The sequence below is a fragment of the Perna viridis genome, chromosome 1, assembly GCF_037379345.1.
Source record: "Perna viridis isolate PV_CMFRI_1.1 ecotype Kerala chromosome 1, ASM3737934v1, whole genome shotgun sequence".
Taxonomy (NCBI): domain Eukaryota; kingdom Metazoa; phylum Mollusca; class Bivalvia; order Mytilida; family Mytilidae; genus Perna; species Perna viridis.
The window spans coordinates 51,555,370-51,578,455 of NC_142445.1; the positions used below are offsets into that span (position 1 = coordinate 51,555,370).

The following is a 23,086-nucleotide window of genomic DNA, read 5'->3' on the forward strand; positions in this document are numbered from 1 at the left end:
TTATAAAAGCAAGATTTTATTCTACCATAAACAATCAATTTCTTATTTATATATATGTAATCTTAATCCTTGTCATAACTTAATGATTTTTATAACTTTAAATGTATTTAGATTTAGGTTGTACTTGATGTAATGAGTGTAGGAGAATAAAATGAAGTAATGTTTTGTACTTGTCAAAAATCATTCCGTTATTCATCTCACTAGTAATACACTGACATGTCAAAATCGCAGATCTTCGCAGTTTTGTATTGCTAATTGTTAATGTAGTGATAATTTTGCCCTTATGGGGACAATTTATAAGGTGTATATACTAAACATGCTGATGCAAAACAATGATTGTTAAGTTGGCGTCACGCACTTGCCTATCGCCTATTTATATAAAAAAAATTACTTCCATCTTGCCTTTCACTTTCACGATACAAGTTTCAGACTGTTTTCAAAAACTTACTAACCTAACACTCAAAATTTAATCTCAACATATTTTTCAATTATTCAGTAAGATTTTAGTTTGACTAAGAGGACCGGTCCTAGTCCTGCTTATCAGTTGTTAATGTTGTTGTTCTGTATATTCCTCAAATGTAAGTCTGTATACTACTTTTTCAAGACCTTGCTTAAATACATGTACATGTACGGGGAAATCTGAAAATACAGGGTAGTATTATAACCAAATTTCCTTTGAGAGTGGGATCCCCAGTCGTTTAGTCAGTGTAACTGCAGTACTCACTGATGCTGTTTTCATCAATTAAGGATGTTACATTGTACTTCTGACTACAAAGGGAGTGGCACATTCCTCAGGTGATGTTATCAGATCCAGTTTCTCTTCATCTGATAAATTTACATTGTCACTGTCAAGAAAAGATGCTGTCAAGTTTTCCACATTGTTCCATAGGAGATATGTCCTTATCTGTTTATGGCCTTGAAATATTGCATTTTACTTGGGTCTGTAACTTATGATATTCATGTACATCTAATGAAAATAAAACAAAATTGTCTTTGCTAAAGTTAAATATCCCTACTTTTTAACAATATTTTATATAAAGAAAACTTTAATTTTTGTAATGGGTTAAAGCTACATGTAGTACCCCAAAGGAGGGGACTGTTAATCCTAACTTCAAGACTTGTTCCCAACCTGTTTGACCACAGGTGCGTAAATTAAATTTTTATCATATCTGCTGCAAAAAGCTCTTAAAATAGGATTACCGTAAGGTTCAACTTAATTTAAAAAAATACCTTATTAGATATTAAACTGTTCTGCAATATTGGTAACATGGTTTTTGACCTGTTCCAACAACATGGGTGTATATCTTGAATCGTCATCATGGTTTTATTCAAAGTAGAAATCAGTAAAAAATCTAAAATTGTAATTAACGCCCTACTAAGAATTCTAGAAGATCCTTCCCAGTGATTGGGATTAGAGGGGATCATGCACCATTTATCACATTCCAGCTGAAAAGGTCCCATCAGAATCAAATGTTTTTATAAAGAATGTTTAAAATTGGCCCATTGAAACATTCTCAAAATTTTAATCCCAACTACTGCCTTTCCATTGATGATTCCTCCTAGTAAAGCCATCCCTTAGTCTATCCCACCCAAAAAGCTTGCTGTTTGTCAAAATGGGTTTGAAGTACTTTCACTAATTGAAAAATTCCTATGTTTTGAGCATTTATTTTAATTTTAGGACTATTCTTTTAAAGATATTTGATAGAAATGTTAAGCTTAGATGTTGAGTCAATGATTTATGAAGCCATAATTGTCCACTGAAAGATGTCAATCTTGCAATCAGTCATCAAATACTGATAAACTTAAAAGTGTAAGAATTTTAAGATATTATGTTAACATCATCATTAATTCTGTATTCTTCCGATGAATCACTAGTTTTTATTTAATTGCTTGTTAATGTTATTATCAGGAGTAAGTGAAACAATCAAAATGATATATATATATTAATAATGGTGGTTTCACATTTTCAGAATTTAAAATGAATGCAGATCAAGAAAATAATAATGAGCCAAGGGTTAGAGGACGCACTGGTCAAAATCCCCTGGTGAATGTGAGAGACCGGCTTTTCCATGCATTGTTTTATCGAGTTGCATTAACTTATGCAAGAGCATTTCCTAAACCAATCCGAAGGATATTGGAGTTCGCCATTTTGCTAAAGGTATGTTAAATTTTTGTATGTTTTAATTTACTTTTGCAGTCTTTTTTGTAATAAAAATTTGTTTTTTAAGTATACTTATGAAAATTTAATATTGTTTGTTGATTACTGTGTGAGTGCATGTATTTTATACCATGATGCATGTGAAATGTCAATACTAACCAAGAAGTCTTCTCTTGGAATCTGTCATCGGTTGCATTGTCATCTGTAGTCCCAAACTTTCATTTGATGAAATGTTACTTTTGATAAGACCTCCAAAGTGTCCCTTGAAAGGCAGAAAATGTTTGAGGTTTTTTTTGCAATTTTTGGCCAGTGTTTTGAAAAATATAAGGGATAAGAAAAAAGTTGCTACTGATGAAATGATTCTTCTGATAAGGCATACAAAAGTCTTCATTCAGTCAAAGTTGTAGAATAACTCCTTGTTAGAGTTACATGTATTGTCCTTGAAAGAATTGAAAATGTTTAGTTTTATATGATCTATCTTTGGTGTAAATTTAAGTAAAATCTGTTTATTTTCTTCATGGAATGGTATCCCCTGAAAATGCACTTTTGACAATTGCTAGTTTCTTTCTGCTATCCAAAAAACCAAAGTTGCTGAATTTGTATGTATTTCACTAATATTTTGATTATAAATACATAATGGTATAAAATGTTAAATATGGCAATACTATCAGTACCAGTGTTCTAGCTAGAATTTGAAAATAGAAGGGTGCAGGAAAGAGGGCACTTTAACATGTAGCATTTTTTTTTTTTCAACGAAAAAGGGACATGGATTTTGTATGTTTGTGTTAAGTCAGTAATTTGTATTCTTATTGCTTACCTGCCAATTTTTGAAAATGAAGGTCGCATCATAATTTGCAAACTGAGTAAATTTGTCTGCATGATTAATATTTGCATGACACCCTTATTGTATTGAAAGACCTTTCTCAGATGACCAAGTGCTTTTAGAATTTTAGCACATATACATGTATATAGAGTTGAGTATGCTGTATATGTATAACTGCAGCCTTCAGATCTCCTATGAAAAAGTTAAGAAATCGGTTTTGATTTGATCAATTGTCACACCGTACAACCACTTTGTATCATTTCGATCAACAGCAGCATGATACGTTCAACATTGTTTGTTTACCTGTGACATGTGCATTATCGTTGGTAAGTAAATCTTTATTATTTACTTTTAATATGAAAGTTATGAATTGGGTTTTGATTGAGAATGATGATTATATGCTATTTTATGAGACTACTATTTCTTTTCTCTTATCATCAGCATTTTCGTAGACTGAACCACTTTTTGTTCAAAAGATCACATCAAACCTTAACGTAATTAACTTCCACTAATTATATTATAAAACTACGTACTTTCCAAATTATCAATGATCATATATATGAAAGTATTATGTGTAACCTTCATTTTGAGGTATGAAACATTATCCTATCTTCAACCGTTTTAGTGTAATTCGCTCTTATATAATGACTTGTGCGAAAAAACTGATACGACCATCGTCCGATATATTTTCCTTTGTGATGCATTCAACAGCAGTGTTATGATACGATCAAAAGCTGTATTGTTAAATGTCAAATCTGTCGTTTTCTGTAAATTTGTGAAGATATTGAATGTTTTGATTGACACGAGTGTTAAGTTTTTGTTTAGTAACAACAGTTTTCTGTACCGTATGTGGCTGGATAGTAGAATTTCTTTGCAAAGAGTATATCTGTGCAACCATCATTTCAAACTTTTTTTTTCTAATTTTCACTGTACTATGAGGCATTGAATGGATTGCTTATTATAAATGTTGATGGGTCTGATCTTCCGAAAATAAAGTGCAATACATCAGCAGATAATGCGATGAACTTTGAGTGAGGGTCAATAATGATAAATGAAAAGGGTGTTAATCATCAGTTCCCCATAATCAGTAATAGTGGTGATCAGCAATGAGCACTTTTTGCCCTTTCTTTCCAAATTCTTCTTTGTATGTTGAAAAATTGGCCAACCATTTAGATGTCTATTTGTTTCGGTTTTATTGGTTTGTTTCTACATTATAGGGAAACAGGATAGCCAGAGAAAATGTGAGGTTTCGGACTGACATGGTGGCAAATGGTGTCAGTCAGGCATGATTTTTGTCAGCAAAAACCTTCAGACTGACACTTTTCAGGAAGGCTGCATAAACCGGTTCAATCCTACCACTGGCTTTTCTACTGCTGGTACCAAGTCTGGCTATGCCGAGGTCCTATAGTTATATATATATATATATATATATATATATATATATATATATATATATATATATATATATATATATATATATCTGTTTGTTGTTTTTTTTACTGGGTGGGTGATGTTTTACTTGGTGTGTTTGGTCATTGTGAGAATTTACTGTCATCTCTTGTTTCCAACACGTATATGTCCCTTGGATAGATAAGAAACTAATTTCTGTCAGACACCGACTCTTAGTATCATTGGCTTAGGATGTGATTGAATACAACCCCTCCCCCCACCCCATCTGTATTTTCTTTATTTTGTTCTATGTACTTTAGACACCATGGAGATTTCAACAATTTATTCCACTGTCATAAATTCAAAGTCCAGTTAAACTTTATTTAAACTCACGGGTTAGCAACATATAATTTTACAGAAATTTCAAGTTGTTATAAAAGGTGGTAAATTTTCAGACAGCTCGATTAGTGACAACTCTGTTCCGGGTCCCAAGAGTCATTTCAAACTATTCAATTCCTTTTCCCTATACTTAATTTCTTTTTCATTATGTTTGACACTTAAATGTTCAATTAGGTAGGAAAACTCATCATAACCATTTTCACAATAGTAGCATATGTAGTTTTCCATGACTCATCCTTGATCTGAAAGGAACGAATAAGACAATTGTAATAAGTATCTGTAAAAGTTAATTTATTACATCTATTACTCAAATTTATTAACGAAGTTGGTCAGGGGCAATTATATCGGGATTGTTCGTCTTAAACTTACAAAAAAGACAGAGAAAATTAAGCCATGCCGAACTTGTTCAGTAAATTTGAGTAATAAATTCTCTTGAAAGATTGTAATACTAATTTATAATTGCTAATATCGTTATATTTTAGTTATTTCAGATCACCGGGTGTAAACATTGTTCTGCATGCGATGAGAGTGAATATTAAAAACTGTTTGACATCTGAACATTTGTCTAATATAATTATAGTTTCCTGTTCACTATCAAAATTTGTATTTATTATCTTTCCTCAACGGCAGTTGATGGTATCATCACTAAACAAATATCTGCTGTTGATTGTATCATGCATTGGACGTTGATCGTATCATGTATTTCACACGAGCGGTAGAATAAGAGTGAATTGCACAAAAACAGTTGGATGTGGAGCAATGTTTCATACATCAAAATAAAGCTTATATATAACGCTTTAAAATTAATCTTGATTGACTAGTAAAAAACTACCTGTTTTGTAATATGGTCGATTGATGTCACCAAGTAGAATTTTGTACAGATTTTTCCGGAAGAAAACAGACCAAAAAACAACAAAAAGGTCAATGATGAATAAAATTAAACGATACATTACTAAAACAACATAAAATCATCATTCTAACTCATAATCCAATTCATAACTTTCATATTAAAAGCAAATAATAAAGATTTACTTACCAATGATAATGCACATGTCACAGGTAAACAATGTTGAACCTGCTGTTGATCGAAATGATGCAAAATGGTTGTATGGTGTGATTGTTGTATGAACAAGATTTGTTATTGATCTTGCAGTGAGGCAGCATCTAATAATGGAGGTGAAATGTTACAAATAGTCAATATTGCTCCAATTAAATATCAAAATCTTAAGTAAGTAAAAGGAATATTATTTCCTTTAACTATTGCAATTACAACTTACAGAAAATGTCCTTTACTGTTGAAGATATAGAAAATTTTTAAAATATTGAAATTATAAGGGAGATAACTGATATCTTGAATAAACAAACATGTGCAACATGCAATTGTTTACACTGGTAGTTCTACAAAATTTAGACCTGTTACCTTGAAAATATTTGTAAAATTAGTTGTGCAGTAGAAATTAATTATTAACCAATGATTGGCTGTCCATGAAATTGTTATAGATCCAATCGGATTCATTTTCTACTTTTCAATCATTATCAGATAACCCTAGTCAGCTGATTGATCACCGATAATTACCTGAGGTTTACCTGAGGGTTAATTACGACAGGATGTAGTTAATGATGGTGACACTTCTTAAATGGCTAGGGGTAATATATTAACAAGAGTGGAAATCTTAAAGGGCCATTCAGATAATTGTAAATGGACACTAAAGTGGTACTCAATAGGGGCAGAGGGGTGCTGCACCCCTCCATTTTGCCCTAGCAAGGACACTGACTTAACAGGTGAGCGATTGAGGCTGCTATGAGCCTCTTGTTAAAAAAATACAATGTATCAGGTTACACTTGTCTGAAGAATACATGTAGCCTTTGACATATTATTGTTTTTGTAGGCATTGGTTGTGCTGAGCATTTTAGTTTACATTCATGTAGTATTTGCAAGGACACCTATCAACTGTCTTTCACATGTCAAGGACTCTTGGCCGAGAGATGGTATTTTACGGGTGGAAATAGTACATAATGCATCAGAAAATTACACTCTGTTAAATTCCTATGAGAAAGAATACACTGACTTTACATTAAGCTTCTTCAACAATCGTACAAAAGATGGGGAATCAGACTTGGGGGAAGTACAACATGAAGGGGATGTAACTGGTGACCTCTCAAATGAGAAGGAAGATAAGGTGGATGAAGAGCTGGGGATTAAAGTAAAAGAAAGAATTAAAGATATTTTAGAAACAAAAAAGAAGTACTCATCTCCAGAACAAACGAAAGATTCTAGTGATGTTACAGACAATTGGACTTACAGTGAGAATTTAAACCTTTTCAAAGATGATCAAACAGAACAAAATGAAAATAATACCATTTATGAGGAACCTGTTGTACAAACTGAATCTACCTCAGTCATTGGATTTACACCTTCTGAAATTGAAATGCTAGCTAAAGTTGGTAAGGTTTCAAAATAACATTTTATTTTTGAAAATACTGTTAAAATGTTCAAATACACATATTTGGTTTTAACACTTACAATGGTAGTTTGTTTGTTTGTTTGTTGGGGTTTAACGTCCGAGCAGCAATATTTCAGCTATATTCAGACAATGAACATGAAATGGATGATAAAATGAACATGAAATGAAAAAAAAGGATGGGTCACAAGGATAATAGGGTCGACAAATTTTGATTGCCACTGGAAAAAGGGGGATGGGTAAGGTCGGGCAATTTAGCCTCCTGTGGCAGAGCGCAAAGGTTCCTACTCCTATCGAATACCACAGCAGGGTTCTTTAACATGCGAGGAACGTGGCATCTCCCAACACGGCGCACCACTATGGTTTGCGGTCAGGTTTTCCGTATTATAGCCTGACAACCCCAGCATGTAACACGCCAGGGGTACCCCATTCCACCAACTGGGGCACACATCCCAGTTGCTCTGTGGGCAGAGCACCTAGCCCCCGGCTAGGTTTCTGAGCACTATTTAGATGCCTTTTACGACAAGCTTAGCGCTGCTGCAGGCCTATTCTTTTAACACCCGGACCTGCACGGGGCCTTACAATGGTAGTTTCATAATAAAGTTTGTCATTTGTCACTTTGCGCATGAATAGCATCACTATGTTAGTACATGTACATTTTTGTAGATCAAAAACTTAAAAGAATTTAGACTAGAATAAACAAATAGTTTTGTAAGTTTTAAAAAAAAACATTAAAAAGAACTTGGTTTAAATATTTTTTGTTTGCTGTACAATGCACATTTTTATGTAAAATATGTGTGTTGTTCATGTACTTTTGTTTGTGTTTCAGTATGGCCAGAGGAAAAATATATAGTAGAGTATGCACTGGAGTACGGCTTTCTTCGTCTTTCTCCTAGAACTAGACAAAAATTAAACATTACAGTAATGTTGGTAACTCTAGGTTAGTGTTTTTAAATAATTTTATGCTAACTTTTAGCAAATGTGTTGCAGATTATGGAGAAAACAAGAATGAAGTTACCAACAGTTTTATTTACCATTTCTTAGCAAATGAACATTAGATTAATAAAAGTTGATGAATTTAAAATGTCTGAAAGACAGAAGCAGTATGCTTTTAAAAAGTAGTTAAATAACTGCCTTTTTGTTTAGTCAATCTATTGAGTTCATGCCCTTTACTCTTATACTTTTGAATGTAATGTAAATCTAGATCCAGAGCAAGATGTATGTTTTGGTGATAGCATCAGTCGATTTCTGTTGGCTGAGTTCCTTGGTTATGATGATATATTGATGTCTAGTATCAAACAGCTGGCTGAACAGGAAGACAATAAAGGTAATTTTTCAAAATTGCAGTCTTTGCCTTCTAAATTTCAGACAACAAGCACCTACCCTTAATTTGAAAATAATTTATTTAGGATACATTGGCTTGGAAGCAAAATTTTTGTAAGCCAGCCAGTACTGGTCCTAATTTCGAAGGCTGAAATTGTTGTAGATTAGCATAATATTTTTTTACTTCCCTTTTTTTAGTTGACATTAAATGGAAGAAAAGCCTAAAGGATACTCTTTGAAAGCATACAACCTAGAAAGTAATATTTTTAAAAGAATCTGACAATAATGCTTAAGTAGCAGTCTTAGTAAGAATCATGCAAATTCTGTAATTTGTGACACACCCGAAAAAAGGCTAAAATATTTTTATTTTTGCTAATAAGTTGTTTTACAGGTCTATTTGATGATATTGTATGATTATTCATTCCAATCTGTCTGCTCTTAAGATAATGCACATTGAAAATTCAACAGTTTCTATTGTATTTTAGTGTCATTTACAGAGTTATCTCTCTTAAATTTGAATTCTACAGTGCATTCTATATAATTTATATCTCTTATGAACAAGAGTTATATGAAAAGCCACATGTTACTGTCTGTTTACTTAGCATTTTAAAGAAAATATCAAAAAAAGAAATATGTAGGCTTTCCAACCATGAATTGCATTTTGTGTGATTCTTAGATGGATTGCTAATTAATTGGTAATGTGCTAATGTTAACCCATATCAACTTAATCAGTTGACCAATTTAGAGTTGACTTGTGTCAATAATTATCTTTAAAACACAGCTATGCTATGTAGATGTATGCCACCATATTGGATATATTTTGTGGTAAACTAGAATATGCGAGTCAAATCATCATTGTAGGTTATCTGAGGAATGTGGTATCTGGAGAACATTACAGATTTGTCAGTATGTGGATGGCCAGAAGTTCTTACCTTGCTGCAGCCTTCATCATGCTTATATTTGTACGTTAACTTTTTTGCATGTATGACACATGCCTATTAACATCTCGAATATAATATAAGGGAAATTTTTACATAAAACAAATTGTGATGTGAAAATTCAATTATTTAGTATTTTTCACAAAAAGGATAGTAATTTTAACCAAAAACCTCCCACAAATCTTTACATTTTTAAGGTGGGAGATTCTAAAATTTTCATTGATTTTGTAGTTGAGAGGGTTAACAGTTATGATGACATATTGAATTTTATTTAAAAATTGATGAATGGAACGAAATGTCAGGTTTACAGTGAGGTATTGTAACAGGGAAACTACAACTTATATCATTTAATTTTTAACTCATTCAGTAAATAAAGGAGAACTTGGTTGATTACTGCCATGTCATAAGTTGGATTTTCCTCTGTGTATTATAGTAGTTGTTATTTTTTTATTTGCCTCTTTATTGTACTTCAACATTTCTGACATTCTGCCTTTTTGACAGGCTAAATAAAACATGGTGTTTCACCCCAAACAGAAAGGGAGTAATAGAAATAAAATGTAGTGAAAGAATATTTTAAAGTTGAGTTACATTTACGGGTAAAATTGCCCCCGTATTTTCTTGAAAACTAAAGTTGAATTGCCTATATAACTTATCTGTACTGCACTTTTTTACCATAATCATTGGTTGAAATAGCTGGTCATCTTAAATTTTACAAAATCAGCAAGTAAATTATTAATTCCATGTAAAAAACAAGTGTCTGTGACTATGTAGACCCATATTATATATTGATATTCTGAAGCATTTTTTTTATCATTTTAACAGAATTCCATAAGGCACCACAACTTTAATTAAATACTTGATTTTGTAGCAAAATTTAGCTACTTTCCCAATTACTTAGTTATTAACTACATTTAACTAGTCATTACTCAACCAGAACCGAACTAAAAAATTCTAATATGGTATTTTTGTTGTACAATATTAAGTCCTTCATGAAAATGCAGGTTGCAGATTGGTAACATTCTATTGCCTTGTTTAGAAAATTCAGTCTAGTAGGGAACATAAATTCAGATAATTAATTTCATTTTCTTTTTTGTTGACAGACTGTTTCAGTGTCTACCTTGCTAAGATATTCTCATCACCAGATCTTCATATTCATAGGTAAGTTCATGTTTTTTTCAAAGATAATTAGTTTTATCTAAAGGAAAACATATAATTTTTTATTGTTCAAACTGATTTTATTTTTTTCCTTAAATTTAGAATAAAGCTGTACTTCTTCAGTTTTGTACAATGATGACATTTTCAGTAATATGATGCTTTTGTTTTTTTGTCTCGCTTGGAATAAGTCGCGAAAGGCGAGACTGAGGTATTGTCTTTCTTTTGTCCATGTTAAGATTTTCATGTTCAGTTTTCTGATTACCGCGTAGGTCAGTTTGATATGAACCACTTATGTTATGTTATTCACATTTGGTATGCAATTTCAGTGGCATCACTATACCACTAATCTGTTTCCATTTCATATGCCACTATGCCACTATCTATTGACTTTGAAATTTCAGATTTCATGTTAAGATTTTCATGTTTAGTTTTCTGGTTAGGTCAGTTTTATATGATCCACTTATGCCCCAGCAGTCACAGTCTATTTACTACCAGATTATCCAGTGATTTTCCAACCCTTATTTTATGTCCAAATTTTGCCCCATTCCCAATGAGAAAAGGGCTCTAAAAATCCCAATTGTTGGTTATAGTATTCCAAATTGTCAATAGACGTCCAGTCGCCTCGAGATGGCGATCATGTTTTTTTTTCTTCTGTATCATACTTTGTTCATTTAACTTTGGATCATCTTTCAGGGTGTTTCGTTAGTTTTCCTTATACTATCAATGCCATGTTGATTGCATTGCAATCTATTCAATTCTATGTCATCGTTGCGCCATCGTTGCACTTGAAGGGAACCAAAAAAAAAATAAAACAGACCAGCCGAAAAATGACCCATACAATATGTCAGTGGAATATTTCTGACTGGGCAATTTAATTGCTGCGCGGCAATGTCTCATACGTTAATTCCAAGTTCTATTTAAAAAAAACTGAGCTCAGCTCATAGTGCTAAATGTTGGAAATTCGATTCATTTGGCTTAAAAAAAATCGACATTAAAGAAAACTTAAATTTTAATATACCATTAAATGGTTCAAATGACAAATGTTTTATAAATGTTTGAAACTAATGAAAAAGGAAAACAATATGCATTATTAAGATGAATTTTTTATGAGAGATGTACATGTACAAACTTTTCTTCAGTCTCTGTTGTATCCATATTGTCTTCCCAAGGAGATCTGCACTCTTCAGTACTGAGGGAACTGTAGTGTTTCTCATTTATGTATCATTTCCCAAATTAGCAATTTTACACACTTTTTTCCCCAATTGCATGGGCCTCGAACCCCTTCCCAAAAACAGTAGGAAAATCACTGTTATCTCTCAGTCTCAGTTCCATATATGCAGTCACTAAACTATACCTGAGGTATCTGTCCACTTTGATGATTGCAATTGGTTGAATTGATGTTATATATTGTCCATATTACAATGTATATAAAATTAGTAACACTGTCACTGTCAATCAAGTTTTAAATAACTGTGTCCATTTGCAACAGGCAAGGCCTATCTCTGTGATAACCTATTAATTTTTTTTTATTTTTTTTTTTAGTTGACTTCCTACAGATGTTGGAGATGAATATCACAATTGCTTTCCCAGCTGCTCCATTATTAACTGTCATACTAGCTTTAGTTGGTAAGACACAAACAATTTATAATAGTATTAATGAAACTGTGATAATTGTGAAATCCACTTACTTCTGACTGTTGATGACAGTTAATTGAGAAATAATTGCAATTGTTGAAATTAAAAGGAAATATTGATTTGAATTTATGACATACAAGCCTGTATCACAGTTTCAAAATGAAAAAATGCTGAATAATTCTAAATGTAATGTCTCAAAATTTTTTAAAAAAATAAACTTTTCTTAGCAATTTCTGTGCTTTTTTTCCATAAGATTTGTCGTTAATTTAAAAATCTGGGTCAACTCATTGCTTTGGTTGGCTGAAAATTTTCAGCTAAATTCTTTGGTCCTAAGACCAGTAGTAATATAATTCTGTTTTTTATGTTTTTTGTTGCGGTATTGTAATTTAATAGAGGGACCTACATGTAGTAATGGTGTGCATCTGTCCATCTGTTATCCATCTGTCACACTTATCTTGAAGATGCAGCTTCTCTGCTGGATGGATTTTGATACAATTTTGTAAAGCACAATATGTAGCTGATCATAATCCACAACCATTTTTATTTGGTGAATTTTATCGTAGTTATGGGACTTGATTTTTTTTCTGCATTGAACACTTTAGAAACATTTTGTGAACACAACTCCTCTGAAACTGCAGGATGGATTTTGTTAAATTTTTGTTGGATTGTATGGCGCAATATGTAGTTGATCATACTTCACTACCATTTTGATTGGTGAATTTTGTTGGAGTAATGGGACTTACTTTCAGCATGTTTCAACAATGGAAGACCATGTAGACACAGCACCTCATAAATAAATTGCTTGAGGGTGTTTTTTTTCATACTTGATTTGATATATTGTTATAAAATATAGAAGTACATACTGCACTGTCATTTTGATTGGCAAATTTTGCTGGAATTATGTGACTTACATTATTTTCTAGCATGTTTTAACAACTCTGAAACCCATATTATTCGCTTACACTTACAAAATCTTAACCATATATATTTAATCCATTACTTCTGAATTATTTTTTCTCTTTCCACTTAAACACAGCATCTTTCTAGTTATATTTTATTAATTAATCTGCCATGGCGGGATATATGGCTACATTGTTAATTGATATCTTTATATATCTTTTTTCATCTGTTGTAGGTATGGAAGCGATTATGTCTGAATTTTTTAATGATACAACTACTGCATTTTACATCATCCTGATTGTATGGATAGCTGACCAATATGATGCTATCTGTTGCCACACTAGCATAAGCAAAAGGCACTGGTTAAGGTGAGTCTGACATGAGTCAACATTGTTTTTTTATATTTAAAAAATAAAATGAATATTTTTTTCACATTTTAAGTAATTTTTCTTTATGAAGTATTGAAGTAATTAGTTTATATCTGTATGTGAAATAATGGTGCATTGTAGTAGGTTGACCATTTAGTACCTAATTATTTAAACCAATGTCTTAGTCAACATGTGATACTTTAGTCTAACTTCAATAAATATGTGAAACTTAGATGATTTCAATAAACCACTTTCCATTTTCAGATTCTTTTATTTATACCACCTGGCATTTTATGCCTATCACTACAGATTTAATGGACAGTACAGCGGACTGGCTTTATTTACTTCCTGGTTATTTATACAGGTTAAGTACTTATATTTAATTGTATCCATTATATACCTGACAGTGATAGAATAAACACTGCAATGAGTATGCTGATTCAAAATCACCCAGTTCAAGGTTTTAGAGGTCATGTCAAAAAGGGGACCCATCTCTTTTATCTGTTATTCCTCCCACACCAGTGAATGGAATTCAACGAAACATTCACAGAGTCTTTATTACATGTTCCCATTGTGCACCTCCTGTTTTAAATTTTGATCCAAATCAAAATGGAGGTTTGAAGATGCATGATATCAAATTGGGGAGTGGGGGTATCAGGTCAGTGAGTATTACTTTTTTACAGTTTTTCAAGTTTTATCAGCAATGACACGGTTTGATGTAGTGTTATCTCAAATTTGCATAGTTCTAATATCAAGGGTTAGCCTAATATTGGTAATGTCATGCAGTATTGCATGATTGAAAAGAATTTGAGTTGCCAATAATTTAAAATATTATATATAACTTGTAGCATTCCATGGTTTATTTCTTCCACCACTATGAATTACCAGCTATATTACAACAAGCCAGAATACAGCAAATTGTGAATAACCAGAATAGTAACCAGGCTAATCAAGACAATCAGACAGATAATCAAGGAGAAGGAGGAAGATTGACTGAAAATAGTGAGCCCCCTGGTCCAGTAAATGGTGAACCACCAGGCCTGGCAAATGGATCTGTTGTACAAAACCAACAGGATTTGGTTTCTCCAGTTTCCAGTAGTGAGGAAACTCCTGGAAGTTCTAGAGCTAGAGAGAATTTTCCAGACTTAACCAATCATATGGCTTCATCAAATGATCAAAGTTCAGATGCTGCTGGTCAGCACAAAGGCAATTCTGAACAAAGCAATGAACAAATAGCTAGCTTAAGTAATGAAAACAATATACCCTCAGAAGCCACTCTGACTAATACTCTGACTTCAGTAGATTCCTCGCCATCATCCACTGTAGATAGAAACTTAGACTCCTCTCACAACCTTAAAATAGCTAATGGGACTACTCCTAAAGTAAACCCAAATATAGACTGCAGTTATCCCAATAGCTCAACTAATGGAAATATAGCTGACAAGAGTATGGCTGAATCAGATCAAAAACCTGTATCTAGTCATGATGTTCAGAATTGTGATAATCCACAAAGGACTTCTCCTTCATGAAACCAGTAAAAGTAATCAGGTTTTTATAAGTAACCAGATTATTTATGGTGCTGGAAACGTGTCTCCACATTATAGTCGGTCAAAATAAAGGCCAAAGAATGTGGTTGGCTGGTGTTTACCAAGCATATCTCTCAGAGTAAAGAATCATGCCATAAAGTGTATCAAATTCTACTGAAGCCAGAACAGTAACATTTGTTAAACCCTTTTAACTGTTTAGGCCAAAGTGATGCAATTTATATGTAGTCTTTCATTTGTGTGAGAAAAATTGAGTTCAGCTTTGTTAATTTAAAAAAAAAAATCGAGTGATAAATTGTTGTGAATTAGCCCAAAACTATGCTACGCATTTATGTAGTTAGCGTTTTACCAAAAAATGCATCTCCTCCTTTTATAATAGAAGTATACTTCATTCAGGTTCTAGCTATGTCACTTTATACTTAGACTAAATGGTGCTTGCTTTTTAATACTTATTTCTTTACACTCTTCATAGGTTAATGGAAAATAAAGGATTAAATACAACTGCAAGAGAAAGTACCGGGTACTCAAAACTTGTGAAGAAATCATTGTCTTTCTCATCATTAAAACTTAATGTGGAAATAAAACTCTAAATCTTTAACTCCAATGAAATACATTTCTACAGCAAGATCATTTTAGTCCTCAAACCAAAATGAGGCTTAACTTTAATCAGGTCCCGTAAAATGATATCAAAATTGTACTCTACCATCAATCACTTGACTCCTGTAATGTTCTCCCTAGAAAATAGCATATTTTCCTTACAAATTACGGCATCACACTTGTAACATTGTCTACAGGAAAATCAGTTCTTATAGCATTAAATCAAATTAGTTTCACATTACCATGATGCTAAAGAGCCCTTGGGAGAACACTGTCCAGTACATAAATTAACCACAAATGAATTAAAAGGTTCAAAGACAAACACCATAAATGTGGTCCTGACCTGGAGCTTGAGTAAGATTTGCAGATCTTGCCTGTACTTTATTTCCATGTTACGTCCTGTGTTAAGTGTATTACCAAGTGTTATACATGCTGGTACTTCGTGCATGATTAGTGTGTTGCAATTAGCAGTCAGAGAGTTAGTGTGAGTTAAATGAGAGTAAAATGTATTGAATTGTTGTGGTCGCTTTTATGTCTACATATGTTAGTTATTTTTAATTTGGTTCATGTATACATTGTAGTCTGTATGTCATATTGTTAAAAAAAAAAAAATTTTCCTGAAGTAATGCTTCTACATGCTTCATAGAAATTTCCAAGTCAATGGGCACTCTGTGCTAATGCCAAAGTTTAATTTTAATTCAGCAACTGCTCATTTTTTTTTTTAAATGCATTGTCCTATAGACTAATTGTATGTTTTGAAATGTGTTGTAAATTCAAACTATTTCTGAGAAATTTAACATTGATTCTACGTAAATCAAAAAAATATTTTTGTGCATAAAAGGATATTCCTTATTGTTTATAAGATAGTGCCTTGTTCTTTAAATTCATCCTTACGCAGTCTAACAGGTGTATTGTAATATTGTTTTCTTACTGATATATGTAGTGAAAGAATAATAGGATGATTTATTGTAAAGAGTGAATAACCCCTATATGATCATGAGTGCCTAGGAATGCCTAGATTTAACAAGTGTGCAGAACTTTTTCTTTTTGCGAGTTAAATCTTCAAGCATTTTTGGCACAAGTACTTATATTAATAACCAATTGATTATCCTATTTATTATACAGATTTTTCCAATATGTATTGCTGTTTTCTACATGAATTTTAAATTTTGTGATTGGTATATTAATAATCACTTTGTGACGTATTTGGAAGGAGAATTTAATTTATTTTACTGTATGAATTATCAAAAGTTTTTACACAAGGAACATTTGATAAATAGTTACTATCTATATAATAATGGATGTTTGGGAACCAACATTTGTTATGTTAAAAATTCCATAATGCTAATTTCAATTATTTCAATTTGATATCAGTCGCATGTTTTGCAATAACAAAAACATCACATAAATTTCTTAATAATCAGTTTTTGAAAGTGGCTTTAGTTTTTCAAGATATATAATTTAATTTGGAACCTGGTTTTTGATTTGTTAGTTCTCAGTTAGCTGGTTCTCTTGTATAACTGTGTCTGGTACTGTGACACCATTAATGTCGATTGGTCCATAGTATGTGATTCAAATACATGTAATCTCTTGATAAATAACATTTAGAATACAGTTCTTAAAATTTAACTTGAATCAGTTAAATATTAAATTAAAAGGAATTTTCTTGATAGGTTAAACAATAATTTAATTGGTTTGAGCCAGTTTGTAGTTTATAAGTGTAAACTGCCACAAACAGGGTTATTTTGTATAACCTGTTCAAAAATTAGAAATGTTCTTTGAACTCTGCAGAATATTTTATGAAACTGTACTTGAATGCATTATGCCTTGGTCTATTCCTTAGCTAGTATGATGTGTTATTTTTTAGGTATAAATGAAACTTGCCCAGATATTGAATTAATTTTTCAACATACATTTGATAAACACATCCAAAAATGTAGGCAACATATGTTGTGTGACACACATTTGTACATGTGTTTGATGTATGTGTGAGAGGATTTCTATTACATTGAACATTTGTAGATTTACATGGAATAAGTGAAATACCTGTCTGAGCTTTAATCTTTTTTTTTTATTGAATGTGAACTCTCAATGCTATCGTTTAACAAAAGACTTGTACATCATATAGGAATCTGTGTTTTTGTCATACAGACCTTTGATATGAACTGTGGAGATGAATGTTTTAATACCATTTTTTCATTAGATTTATTATGATGTCTTCTATTTGTTGGAATCTGAAACCTTTTTGTCCTGAACAAGTTTTATTTCTTTTGTATTGTGGCATAGGTCATATTCATTTATTTCTTTACAGTCAGTTCAATCTGAAAAGAACATGTAACTTATTTTCCCTTATACAACAAGCCACTTTTCTTACCTATTCTTGTATTCTATCTGAAGAATCTGGCTACTTCAGCATAATTTCTTTTTAATGAAGGACTGTATGATTACAGATAAAAGAGCTGAAGTCAATCACCAACTCAAATTGTTGGTACTCTGGGTATGCTATGTTGATCCTTCTAAACTGTCCAAGTAAAATGATAACTGGTTGGCTCTGAGTCAGAATAATGTGTCTGATTGGGATGGCACGACAACCTACAGGCTTTTGCTTCTGTGAGCTAGCACAATAAATATGTGACTCAATATGTCAGACTAGTACAAAGCATATTCAGTTTGATTGGTCAGTCATTCTCATCCTGAAATTTCTGCCATAGGACTTTAAACCATAATTAATTAATCAACCATTGACAAATTTATTAGTGGAATTATGACTTAAGAGAAAAAAAAATAGTGTTGGGTATTTGGTATTTCTTTTAATGAATGAAACTACAACATGTAATATAGAATATAGACAGTAATAGAACCTTACTGTCCAGCAAGAATCATATTTTCAAAATTTCAAACTGATACCCATTTATCTGCAAACTATTAAAATAAAGTCACCGGTGCTGTGTCAAAAACTTAAGATGTTGTGATATGTCAAGCTTGAATATTTTAGAGTATTTTATAATGCTTTTAAAGAATTCAAAGGTCTAAACAAGCTATAGTCATTACATTTTATACACTGCAAAAAAAAAATTCTGTTGTCACTGTTACCTTTGTTTTTTTTATAAAATTTAACAAGGTTCCAGATAAAACAGGAATGTATATGTTGATTTTTGGAGTTATAACCTCAGCTGTTTAGAATTTAGGACCAAAAAATATATTTTGTCAAATTTTAAGTATATAATTTAAGTATAAATGTATGAGTCTCTATGATGTTCTACCACACTGTTATATACCTTAGCAGTAAGACTTGGATCAATTTTGACTTTATGACTATCATTTGTGAATTAGGAAGGAACTGAAAATCGTAAAAAAATGCATTTTGCAAGTTTCCAAGCAATAAGATGTGAAACTGTATTGATCTTCATGATTTCATACCACTAATGGAATGTTTTGATTGATTTTGGGTTGTATCCTGTTTAGGTATAGGGGTAAAGAAAGGACCAGAAGAATTACCTTTATATGTTAAATTTGTATATGTGAATGTATTGCTTATCATGTTATGAAATTATATCACAAGGTTCCATATCACCTGTCCGACTGGGTTGGTTTTGGGGTGATTACTGTATGAAGGAATTAAGAGAGAGAAAAAAAATTTTTCTGGTTTCAGGTAATAACTTGAGGATAAGTGTATTGATCTCTATGAACTTGTACTATCATAGTTCATACAAGAGAGGTTTTTGCCCTTAGCTTTCAGAATACAATTGAAAATGGCATATTTCACATGACACCTGTTGTCATTGTTAATTTTCCTTAAAAATCTCGGAGTCCACTGATTTGATTGTTTTCAAATTTGGCAACCATGGGGTACTTTCTTTAGAACAAGTATTGGTAATTCTGATTAAGCATTAAACATGAATATCATTACTTCTTTAAGAAGACAGTGAAGTTACCAATTTCACCACAAATCTCTAAAAATAGAAGAGCAACAGAAATATGTAATGAAATCTAGGATGCAATATACTTTTTATAATATGTAATTTGATATAATGAATTACTAATTTAATATAACAAGTTACTAATTTGATACATGTATTACAAATTAATCATTATATAAGGGCAAGTAACATACATTGTGACAAGATGACTGTATTTGGTCATGGGCACTGTATGTGCGGTGGCATAAACTTTGATGTCATATTGAATAATTACTCAGATGACATCAGTGAATTAGATATGAGTTGTGCAAAAAAAAAACTGGTGCATTGTCCCAAAAGATTCAACGCCATCATATCCCAATTTACGCACATGATTGCTGGATACTTAACATACCGACACTAAAATAGCTGCAAAGTTGTTAGTGATAAAGGCCCCTTTCTCGCTAATCGATGACTATTAGGGCTCGTCCAATAACGCAAAGTTTTATTCATTGTCATCTGGTTACCTTTTCAGTTATGAGCCACTTCTTCCAACAGGAAACGGATAAGTTTAAAAGTGCCCTCGCCAACTGCCGCGCTCAAATTGCTGAAAAAAAACTATTTTGGGCAAATGTAGTCAGAATTTCCTCTGACCCTGCAACCCTCCTCTAACCCGACATATCAATATCTAAATAAAAAAGAGGAGGGTTGCAGGGTCAGAGGAAATTCGGACTAGGGCAAATGTCGCATGCTTTATTTAGAAAATGGGTTTGCAGGATAAAAAAAAAAGACATTGCATGAACATTGTCAAAAATATCAATATATTTTATTTGTTCTCGCTTCGAAACAGTCAGATTATCTCGGGGAACCCTCGCGATCTGACTCCTGAAGCTCGTCAAATTTTGATACTTTCTGGCAATATACATGTATATTATACACCCCAATTCCGACATGATGAATCAATATACGTCTTTTTGGCAATCAATTTAAGCAGAAGAACTAAACTATCGACTGATAAAAAATTACCATGTCAACTATGCAACTGTTACATTGATAATATATTTGTCACATTTGGGGAGCTATTTTTCAACAAGTGGCATTCCAATGGGCACTAACTGTGCTTCTCTCCTAGCCGATTTGTTTTTATATTCATACGAGACTTAATTTCTTCAGGACCTCGTAAAGAATAAAAAAATAAAAGATGTTAAATCCTTGAACTTTACATACAGATGTATTGATGATGTATTGTCCATCAACAACCCCTCTTTTGGTAAATGGTCACCGTCATTATATCCACCAGAGCTCAAGATAAAGGAGACTGCAGAAACAGACTGTTCTGCATCTTTTTAAGACCTACACCTTGAATTTGACAACAGTGGTAATATCAGCACTAAGATTTATGTTAAAACAATGAGTAATGATTGTTTGTTTTTTTTTTAATATTCTTTGTGTTGATCTGACCACAGATTTACCGATTATGACAATAGCGTGCAATGGAAGAGGGAGGTTTAGCGCTGTAAAACCTAGATTTAGTCCATTATTTCGTCTGAAGTGCCTGCACCAAATCAGGACCATTGCGGTACCAGCTGTTCCGGTAGCGTAATATCTATTTTGATAGCTATCACTGGCTCGCCACCGGTACTGTGGTTAACAATTTTACAAACACTTCACCATTTAGGACCAAACTTGGTATGAATGTTCTTTATGATATTCTGCAAAGAACTGATGTGGGGATTTTTTATCCGTCTAAAAACATGGCTGTCGCTACTAGAAATAAAACAGGGTCGGACAGAAGTTTTTTCGCATAAATCTCGTAAACTTAGATTTAGCAAAATTCTGACTCGAGATAAGTGTTCAGCATTATAAGATCTATCTGAGGTCAAATTTTTGTGTAAATTTATTAAGCCATGTAGGAGTGATTCCCCCGTTTTGACGTTTTTTGGCTTTTTCAAATGTTATTTCTTTTTTAAAAAAATCTCCTCTGACACTACTTGATAGGTAAGAATCTAACTTGGTATGAATGTTCCTTGGGATATCCTTCATAGAATTGATGTGGGGATTTTTTTATCTGTTTGAAAAACATGACTGTCGTTACTGAAAATATAACATAGGGGTCTTACAGAAGTTTTTCGCATATATCTCCAAAATCACAAGATTCAGCAAAATTTTTACATGGGATGAAAGTGTTCAGCCTGATGAGATCTGTGCGAATTTTAGTGTTATTGCCCTTTTTCGACGTTTTTTGTTTTTTTCATTTTAATGTTATTACTTTCCAATTTTTTTCCTATGGAACATTTGGACAGAATTCAATGAAAACCCGATATGATTAGTCATTGGGTATAAGCGTTAGGAATTATACCTAAGAAAAACATGGCCGCTTTTACAAATCAAAGACTGGAGTCTTCTAAGTCTCTAATTATAAAATATTCTGTGCCACTCATTTTGGCTTGCTTTAAACAGCCGAAATGACAGGAATGCGATATGCTCTACAATCGGATGACTTCTGCTACAATCTTGGTTCCCTTGATATAATTACTCTTACATAACGGTGATGACCGAATGCTTTTAATGGGGTATGTAAGTCTCGTCACGTGACTCCGTGATTTCATGAGAATGGGTCCTCATCTCCCATTCAAATGCATAAAGATTCGTCATTAACATAGCATTGAGTTCAATGTCAAAAGCAAAATATATGTTTGTGAAAAAATACTGATAAAAAATGACAAATATCTAGTTCTACAGAATAAAAATATTAAGAAAAGCATAGAAATAGAATAGTGATACAGCGTTTTCATTTCTCGGAAGTGACAAATAAAATGCAGACCGGCCTTCGGATTTCAATACGTTCTACATATGAAATTCCGGAAGGAAAACTGAAACTAGAACGAGACTTACAAACCCTATAAAAAGAACTGGTTACCCTGGAAGTGTGGGTAATGCTTTCGTTCCACAAGTTTCTCTCAATTTATCGCGATCTTTTGGGTCGCTTTAACTTGAATAATTCAAGCCCTCATCGTTATGGATTCTCGCCGACTCGCAATGTAGTGATCGATAGCGAGTGGAATATAACGACTGAATTATTCGGGTTAGGATCGCTTATGATATTGGCCAGGAATCCAGATTAAACACCTGACTATAAATGTATCTTTTAATGTAAACTTCCCGTTCTAAAATAAGCATGTAGAACACGTGTATGATATTTTAGTAGTACATTTTGATCTCGTATGAAGCTAGAACTGTGAAGCTATGGTGGTTAACACGACATCGGTGGAGTAGTAATATATAATTATGCAAATCATTTGCGAATGTACAGAACTGAAAGTACGAGTGCAAGAAGTCGCGAACAATATTAGCGACTTGAAAAAGAATGTTACTTAACCCTGGTGAACGACTCTGGCTTTTTAGAGCCACTAGTTTAACATGGCGGCATTTCATAAGTAACCGAAATACTAAAACTAAAATCAAGCTACTAACTTTAAATGATGAGAGACGATTT

The 23,086-nt window shown here is 32.5% G+C and overlaps 1 protein-coding gene across 2 annotated transcripts; it reads left to right on the forward strand.

The window, feature by feature from the left end:
* The first annotated feature begins 186 nt into the window (after positions 1-186).
* LOC148629267 (membralin-like) lies at positions 187-17,910 on the forward strand. 2 transcript variants are annotated; one of them, XM_088547325.1, is made up of 12 exons: positions 196-301; positions 605-795; positions 1,971-2,158; positions 6,659-7,214; positions 8,061-8,171; positions 8,436-8,558; positions 9,416-9,516; positions 10,593-10,650; positions 12,190-12,273; positions 13,418-13,550; positions 13,815-13,914; positions 14,399-17,910. In XM_088547325.1, the coding sequence occupies exons 3-12, from the start codon at positions 1,979-1,981 to the stop codon at positions 15,077-15,079; spliced, it is 2,127 nt and encodes a 708-aa protein (XP_088403451.1). In that variant the 5' UTR covers positions 196-301; positions 605-795; positions 1,971-1,978; the 3' UTR covers positions 15,080-17,910. The 2 variants fall into 2 exon arrangements, with proteins under 2 accessions (XP_088403450.1, XP_088403451.1); XM_088547324.1 differs by lacking the exon at positions 605-795 and having other exon boundaries at positions 187-301.
* The last annotated feature ends 5,176 nt before the right edge of the window (positions 17,911-23,086 follow it).